This window comes from Pristiophorus japonicus, chromosome 6, assembly GCF_044704955.1.
Source record: "Pristiophorus japonicus isolate sPriJap1 chromosome 6, sPriJap1.hap1, whole genome shotgun sequence".
NCBI classification, from domain to species: domain Eukaryota; kingdom Metazoa; phylum Chordata; class Chondrichthyes; family Pristiophoridae; genus Pristiophorus; species Pristiophorus japonicus.
In genome coordinates, this window is record NC_091982.1 from 119261324 (window position 1) to 119270228 (window position 8905).

The following is an 8905-nucleotide window of genomic DNA, read 5'->3' on the forward strand; positions in this document are numbered from 1 at the left end:
TCCACTCTAAAAGTGAGTTCTCAGGTGACTGAACAGTCCAATATGGGAATGACAGTCTCTGACACAGGTGGGACAGACAGTGGTTGAAGAAAAGGGTGGGTGGGGAGCCTGGTTTAGAAACATAGACATAGAAACAGAGAAAATAGGTGCAGGAGTAGGCCATTCGGCCCTTCAAGCCTGCACCGCCATTCAATAAGATCATGACTGATCATGCAACTTCAGTACCCCATTCCTGCTTTCTCTCCATACCCCTTGATCCCTTTAGCCGTAGGGGCCACATCTAACTCCCTCTTGAATACATCTAACGAATTGGCCTCAACAACTTTCTGTGGTACTGAGATTTGTTGCACGCTCCTTCTGCTGCTTGCGCTTGAAGACTGCATGCTCTCGGCGACGAGACTCAAGGTGCTCAATGCCCTCCCAGATGCACTTCCTCCACTTAGGGCGGTGTTGGGCCAGGGACTCCCAGGTGTCGGTGGGAATGTTATGAGTGAGAAGGCACAGTCCTGCATCCGAGCAAGGTGCTAGGTTCCAACCCTGGGCCGATGGCGAATATATAATAATATATAATAAAGTGATCTCCCCCTAGGGGAGCACAAGCACACTACAATGGGCCTCAGTGTCACTGAGTTAAGGGAATGAACAAACATCAATGGAGCTTGCTGCTCCTGTGTCAGTCAGTGAGCCCTGGAGTGAAGCATGCATGCACAGTGCAGGAAGAGCCAGTCAATGAGGCAAGGCATGTGGCACGATCATGGGATCGCACAAGTGACAGAAACGCACTGATATTGCTGTTTGTAACTGAAATCTGGAGCATGAAACAAGATCTGCCTTGCTGATTAGAGGCTTTTCAGATGCGCTGACTGAACAATTCTCAAGGTTGTGAGTAGAGTGTATCAGAATTGATGCCGCAAGTATAAACGTAAAGGCCTACTTAGTATATTTAACATTGCCCTCCGCTGCACAGGGCACAACATAACGGCTGGAACAGAGCTCAGTTATTTGGATGGTGTCACAGCGCATAAGAACAAATCTCAAGGGCCTTATGACTCGGAGCTTAACCTGAATAGTGTTAGGCACGTCTATATACTAGCAGCTATTGGCTTTAAAGCTCGTTTGTGCAAGCCCCTGGTCTTTGCATTTACTGAGTTTTCCATACCACTTTTGAAATGGGGCTTCCATATCTTGTGTTAGGACTGCCACAGGAGTGGGTGGAAGCTCTTGTGCAATATAAACACTGGCATAAACCATTTGTGCCGAATGGCCTATTTCTGTGCTGAAGGTTCTATGCAATTCTGTGTCATCATCATCATCATAGGCAGTCCCTCGGAATCGAGGAAGACTTGCTTCCATTCCTCAAGTGAGTTCTTTGGTGGCTGAACAGTCCAATACGAGAGCCACAATCTCTGTCACAGGTGGGACAGATAGTCATTGAGGGAAGGGGTGGGTGGGATAGGTTGGCCGCACGCTCTTTCCGCTGCCTGCGCTTGTTTTCTGCATGCTCTCGGCGTTGAGACTCGAGGTGCTCAGCGCCCTCTCGGATGCACTTCCTCCATTTAGGGCGGTTTTGGGCCAGGGATTCCCAGGTGTCAGTGGGGATGTTGCACTTTATCAGGGAGGCTTTGAGGGTATCCTTGTAGCGTTTCCGCTGCGCGCCTTTGGCTCGTTTGTCGTGAAGGAGCTCCGAGTAGAGCACTTTCTTTGGGAGTCTCGTGCGGACTATGTGGCCTGCCCAGCGGAGCTGATTGAGTGTGGTCAGTGCTTCAATGCTGGGGATGTTAGCCTGAATGAGGATGCTGATGTTGGTGCGCCTGTCCTCCAAGGGGATTTGTAGGATCTTGCGGAGACATCGCTGGTGATATTTCTCCAACAACTTGAGATGTCTACTGTACATGGTCCATGTTTCTGAGCCATACAAGAGGGCAGGTATTACTACAGTCCTGTAGACCATGAGCTTGGTGGCAGTTTTGAGGGCCTGGTCTTCAAACACTCTTTTCCTCAGGCGGCCAAAGGCTGCACTGGCGCACTGGAGGCGGTGTTGGATCTCGTCATCGATGCCTGCTCTTGTTGATAGGAGGCTCCCGAGATATGGGAAGTGGTCCACGTTGTCCAGGGCCGTGCCTTGGATCTTGGTGACTGGGGGGCAGTGCTGTGCGGTGAGGACAGGCTGGTGGAGGACCTTTGTCTTACGGATACTTAGTGTAAGGCCCATGCTTTCGTACGCCTCAGTAAATACGTCGACTATGTCCTGGAGTTCAGCCTCTGTATGTGCGCAGACGCAGGCGTCGTCCGCGTACTGTAGCTTGACGACAGAGGTTGGAGTGGTCTTGGATCTGGCCTGGAGATGGTGCAGGTTGAATAGGTTCCCACTAGTTCTGTAGTTTAGTTCCACTCCAGCGGGCAGCTTTTGACTGTGAGGTGGAGCATGGCGACGAGAAAGACTGAGAAAAGGTTTGGGGTGATGACGCAGCCCTGTTTGACCCCAGTCTGGACGTGGATTGGGTCTGTGATGGATCCGTTGGTAAGGATCACAGCCTGCATGTCGTCGTGGAGCAGGTGGAGGATGGTGATGAACTTTTGGGGGCATCCGAAACGGTGGAGGACGCTCCATAGACTCTCGCGGTTGACAGTGTCAAAGGCCTTTGTAAGGTCGAAGAAGACCATGTATAAGGAGCATTTTTCCTGTAGCTGTCGCGCTGCAAAAGTCATGTCCGTTGTGCCCCGCAGGGGACGAAATCTACACTGTGACTCCGGGAGGAGCTCCTCGGCCATGCAGAGAAGTCGGTTGAGGAGGACTCTAGCGATGACTTTCCCAGTGGCTGATAGCAGGGAGATCCCTCTGTAGTTTCCGCTGTCAGACTCGTCCCCTTTTTTAAAGATGGTCACAATCACTGCATCTCTGAGATCCCCCGACATGCTCTCCTCCCCCCAGATAAGAGAGTTGAGGTTGTGTATTCGCGCCAGCAGTGCCTCTCCACCATACTTCAATGCCTCAGCAGGGATTCCGTCCGCACCCATAGCCTTATTGTTTTTAAGCTGTCTTTTGGCTTTTTCTACCTCGTGCAGTGTTGGGGTCTCACTGAGGTGGTGGCGGGTAGCATGCTGCGGGATGGAGTCGAGAACACTCGAGTCAAAGGCAGAGTCTCGATTGAGGAGATCTTCGAAGTGCTCCTTCCAGCGGGCCCTGACTGCCTCGGTGTCCTTGATGAGTGGTTCCACGTTCTTGGCCAGCAGTGGGGTGGGGCCTTGTCTCACCCACATTCACACCCATGCATGTTCCGGGGGGAGGGGGCACCAGATCACAATTGAGGAGCATACTGATTTAAGGGATCAGCTTGGCTCAGTAGGCAGCACTCTCACTTCTTGCACCAGAGGGCATGAGGTTGAGCGCCACTCAAGAACTTGGGCACATGATCTAGACTGACTCTTCAGAGTAGCACTGCGGGAATACCACGTGTTGGAGATGTACCTTTGGGAGGCATCCTGCTTACCTATTCCTGATTCCATGGCACATTTTTTTGAGAGCAGGAACTTCACCTGGTGTTTTGGCCAACATTTCCCAATCACTGCCATTTGTGGGACCTTGCTCTACTCAAAGGCACCTTTTCCTGCCTTCAGCTGTCTCGGCCCAAAGTTCAGGAATTCCCTCCCTAAACCTCTTTGCCTCTCCACCTCTCTCTCCTCCTGTAAGACCGTACTTATTATGTACCTTTTTCACAAAGCTTTTGGTCACTTGTCCTGATGTCTCCTTTTTTGGCTTTGTCAATTCTTGTCTGGTGATGCTCCTGTGAAGCGCCTTGGGTCATTTTACTGTGTTAGGGTGCTATATAAATGCAAGTTGTGGTTATTGTTGTTGTTAAATCCAGTCACTGCCCTTGAAAGTAATTGATTCACTGTATGTGAAGTTCACTCTTGAGCTGTTTCTGAGTGATATGCTAAGGAACTATATAAATGCCTTTCTTTTCCGATTTCCACTCCCTAACACAACTCATGCTGAAGCAACTTTTGAATCCCTGGTGCTATAGCGAGTGAGATCTGCTAACTCAGCACAGGCCAAGGATTAAATCCAGGATTTCAGTGTCAGTATGGCTTAGATCTATGCTGGGCAGTGTATGTACTCCAGGGCCTACGAGTTTAAATCCTTAAATATCAACAATCTCCCTGCCTCTACAACCTCCTCCAGCCCGACAAGCCTCCAAGATCTCTGCGTTCCTCCAATTCTGGCCTCTTGTGCAGCCCCCCAGTTCCTTCGCTGCACCATTGGCAGCCGTGTCTTCAGCTGTCTAGGGCCTAATCTCTGCAGTGCACTGCCCAACCCTCTCATCCTCCCTCTCTTCCATTAAGACACATCTTAAAAGCCTCCTCTTTGACCAAGACTGTCCGAATATCTCCTTTTGTGGCTCAGTGTCAACTCTTGTCTGCTTACGCTCCTGTACAGTGCCTTGGGACATTTTACTGCAGTAAAGACACTATAGAAATGCAAGTTGTTGTTGTAATCAATGAAAATTAATACACTCTCCGAGTCCTTTTCTTGTTTTTTGATACTTCTTTACCCTCATTCATGTCTTTGTTACCTCTAGACTTGACTATTTCGATGCACACCTGGCTGGCCTCCCACATTCTACCCCACGTAAACTAGAGGTTATCCAAAACTTGGCTACCCATTTCCGAACTCGCACCAAGTCCTGCTCACCCATCACCCCTGTGCTCGCTGACTTACATTGGCTTCCAGTTAAGCAATGCCTCGATGTCAAAATTCTCATCCTTATCTTCAAATCCCTCCATGGCCTCGCCCCTCCCTATCTCTGTAACCTCCTCCAGCCCCATAACCACCCCCCCCAGGATGTCTGTGCTCCTGTAATTCTGCCCTCCCTGATTATAATCACTTGACCATTGGTAGCCGGGTCTTCTGTTGCCTGGGCACAAGCTCTGGATCTCCCTCTCTAAATCTCTCCACCTCTCTAACTCTCTTTCCACCTTCAAGACACTCCTTAAAACATACCTCTTTGACCAAGCTTTTGGTCACCTGCGCTAATTTCTACTTATGCGGCTTGGTGCCAAATTTTTTATCTCCTAACACCCATGTGCAGCGCCTTGGGACATTTCACTATGTTAAAGGTGCTATATAAATAAAACTTGTTGTTGTTATTATAGATTAACATGGGAGTGAGTTATAAAGCAAAGGAGAAGTAATGTATCACATGACTTTTTTAAAGGCAAACATTTTGATTTTGTACTTATGATATTGAACTATGTTCATTATTTTGAAGAATAATTTACACTTTGGAGTAATTATGAAGTGATGGTTGCATCGAACTGTTTCGATGAAGAAGTAAACCTTGAGTATTTAGAACAGCTGGCTAAATCTGCACTGAAATTACAGCTGAAATTCGCTTCCATGTCTTGATAATATATTCCATTAAATCGATAAGTTGTCGTATTATTGAATCTTAGCCAGGACGTTGACGGAGTGAAACAAATTCCTTTTTTGTTATGGGGCATTCCAGGAATTTTAACTGTTATTTTGGGGATTACATTCCATGATCCCATCCATCTATAATCAGGCCCGCTGGTTTAAAGTGACTGAATAATTCAAATTTGATGTTTTATTACATGGGATTACAGGATTTTAAACCAGTGTTTTTTTGGGAGGGGAGGGTATATTCAGCAATTCTCTCCATTTTCTGTGAAAATTCTGATTTTGGGTGCATTTTTTGTTGGTATATGTCAGCTTTGGCTCAGAGCGAGCTCTCTCACCTCTGAGTTCGAAGGTTATAAATTCAAGCCCCACTCCAGAGGCTTAAGCATATAATGTATGCTGACTCTCCAGAGTGGCACTGAAGGAGGCAGGGGTGCTGTCTCTCAAATGAGATCTTATATTTCATTTTGATGTTAGATGTTAGACCTTAATTTTGCTCTCTCAGGTGGATGTAACAGATCCTGTGGCCCTATTCAAAAAAAAACGAACAGGGGAGTTCACCCCGATGTCTTGGCGAGTATTTATCCCTCAGCCAACATCACTAAAACAGATTATCGGGTCAATATCACATTGCTGCTTGTAGGAGCTTGCTGTGCGTAAATTGGCTGTAGCATTTCCTTCATTACAACAGCGTGGATGCCCCAACCTCCGTGAGAACACCAGTGGCAGGTCGGGGCCATAAAAGGAGCGATGAACGGCCTCAGGAGCAGCATGGCAGCCCCTTCAGGGAACAGCGCGAACTGGTGCAGGAGGGCGACGGCAGCGAAGAATGACGTCATCAAGGTCCAGGTCATAGAAACATAGAAACATAGAAAGTAGGTGCAGGATTAGAACATTCGGCCCTTCGAGCCTGCACCACCATTCAATATGATCATGGCTGATCATGCAACTTCAGTACCCCATTCCTGCTTTCTCTCCATACCCCTTGATCCCTTTAGCCGTAAGGGCCACATCCAACTCCCTTTTGAATATATCTAACGAACTGGCCTCAACAACTTTCTGTGGTCGAGAATTCCACAGGTTCACAATTCTCTGAGTGAACAAGTTTCTCCTCATCGCGGTCCTAAATGGCTTACTCCTTATCCTTAGACTGTATCCCCTGGTTCTGGACTTCTCCAACATCGGGAACATTCTTCCTGCATCTAACCTGACCAATCCCGTCAGAATTTTCTATGTTTCTATGAGATCCCCTCTTATTCTTCTAAATTCCAGTGAATATAAGCCAAGTTGATCCAATCTTTCTTTGTATGTCAGTCCTGCCATCCCAGGAATCAGTCTGGTGATTGGAGCATGGGCAGATACAGCAGGAGCGGCGAAAGACTGTGGAGGGATGTGATCGGGTCCCAGGAGAGGCACGAGTTCGGGGCCAAGGGCAGCACGGGCCAGCCCACCCTGCGATATGTGTGCGCACTAGGTCCGTGCAGCAAAACTGGTCTCCAGTTGTCTTGGTTAACCCTTGCCACTGGACCAAGACCTAGCTCTGTCAAGCCCGTGTGGTGGCTGGTGTGCAACGGCCACTGCACGTTAAAAAAATCGACGCACAGTCACCTTCCATCCTTCAGGATGTAGTTCGGAACCTGGACTATTAGGTCCTTCATTGAAACACCTGTGAACTCATCCTTTGTTGGCGTGGAAACAAGTCATCCTCGCTTCGAGGGACTGCCTATGATGACAACCGTGACTGCAGTCCAAAAAGTACTTCATTGGCTGTAAAGTGCTTTGGGACATCCTGAGATGGTGAAATGTGTTCTAGAAATGCACGCCTTTCTTTCTGTTTAACTATATTCAAATTGTAGCATTTATTTCACTGATTTCACAAAAATAATGAATATGGAACAATTGGTTGGGGCAGAACACCAACTATCTAAACGCTGAAAACAGTTCGGTCGTAGAATTTTGAGCCGTTAAGATAAGATAATGCGAATTGATAAATTCTTAATCTCACTCCCTTTTTACATATCCATTTTACAGAGAAACACGACAATTCCATTTCCTATATCTTACACACAGGCTTTTATTGCAAAACAAAAGCAATTCTTTCCACAATTACTTCAAACATTATTTCCATGTTTAAACTAAATCATTTGGCACTTTATACCCAATATTTATTTAGTACCGGTTTCACAGTAATTGACTTCAAAATTTTCATCCACAATTTTAATAAGTTGTTTTTTAATATATGTATTTTTATTTTAAGTGAGAACTATACAATGATAGATTTTGGCTTCGAATTCTAGGTTTCAACTGTAAAGGCAGAGGTTAGCAGTGTCAGTTGAAGGAGGGAGGGGTCAGCCTCAGCTCCTGTTACTGGGGGAAGATCGAGTTGGGAAAGTGACCTCGCGGTGACGTGACTTGAGTTTGCAACTCCACCCAACACACACACACACGGCAGCGAGACTCAGAGCCCAAACATGGCGTTAGAGCGGTGGGTGAAAGAGAAGGTGGAATAATAAGGACCATGTAAACACTCAGAAGACAGCTCCTCAAACCAGAGGGAGAGAGGGAAAGAGAGCGACTGCGGAAACTTTGGACGTGATATGCAATAAGAGATATAAAAAAAGTTCGCAAAGTTTTTGGAAAGAAAGAGACTTGAGGAGGCTGTGAGGAAGGGGAGGAGGTGAGTTGCAGGAACTACTGCGGAGAGAGTTAACTTCGTGTCTGCCCCAAGTTTCTAGCCGGAACTTGAGCCGCGATCTCGCTTTTTTTGCTTGGACAGTAACAGTGAGCGGAGCCGAGCGGGGGCTGTAGGACCTGGAGTTGGTCGGGGTCCGGGACAGACAGAGAGACTTCCTCATCGGCGACTCCGTGCGGGCTGATCGTTTTGAAGGCGTCGGATCATGGCCCATTCGCCGGTGGCAATGCAAGTGCCAGGAATGCAGGTAAGGCCGCGAACCGCCCAGAGACAAACTTCCTGATCTGCGCCAAACTTACGCCCAGCTGTGGGACATGGCGCAACAACAACTGGTCAGTTTCCTTCCCTCATACACTCTGCTCAACTTCCGGCACTGTCCTCACTCACTCACTCACTCCCTCCGTGCCTGCTCGCTCCCCTCCCTCCCATCTCCCCCCTCCTCCCTCCCCAGCTCCCATCTCCGATCTCCCCCCCCCCATCTCCCTCCCTCCCCCCCATCTCCCTCCCTCCCCCCCATCTCCCTCCCTCCCCCCCATCTCCCTCCCTCCCCCATCTCCCTCCCTCCCCCATCTCCCTCCCTCCCCCATCTCCCTCCCTCCCCCATCTCCCTCCCTCCCCCATCTCCCTCCCTCCCCCATCTCCCCCCCTCCATCTCCCCCCCTCCCCCTCCCCATATCCCCCCCATCTCCCCCTCCCCATCTCCCCCCCCTCCCCATCTCCCCCCCCCTCCCCATCTCCCCCCCCTCCCCATCTCCCCCCCCCTCCCCATCTCCCCCCCCTCCCCATCTCCCCCC

At 48.9% G+C, this 8905-nt stretch overlaps 1 protein-coding gene across 1 annotated transcript in view; it reads left to right on the forward strand.

Moving 5' to 3' along the window:
- The first annotated feature begins 7802 nt into the window (after positions 1–7802).
- stk26 (serine/threonine protein kinase 26) overlaps positions 7803–8905 on the forward strand; it is a 137829-nt gene continuing 136726 nt past the window's right edge. Inside the window, exons 1-2 of the mRNA XM_070883143.1 lie at positions 7803–8096; positions 8196–8358. Of these exons, the coding sequence (XP_070739244.1) occupies positions 8317–8358 (42 nt within the window). The 5' untranslated portion in view covers positions 7803–8096; positions 8196–8316. The remainder of the gene's footprint in view (positions 8097–8195; positions 8359–8905) is intronic.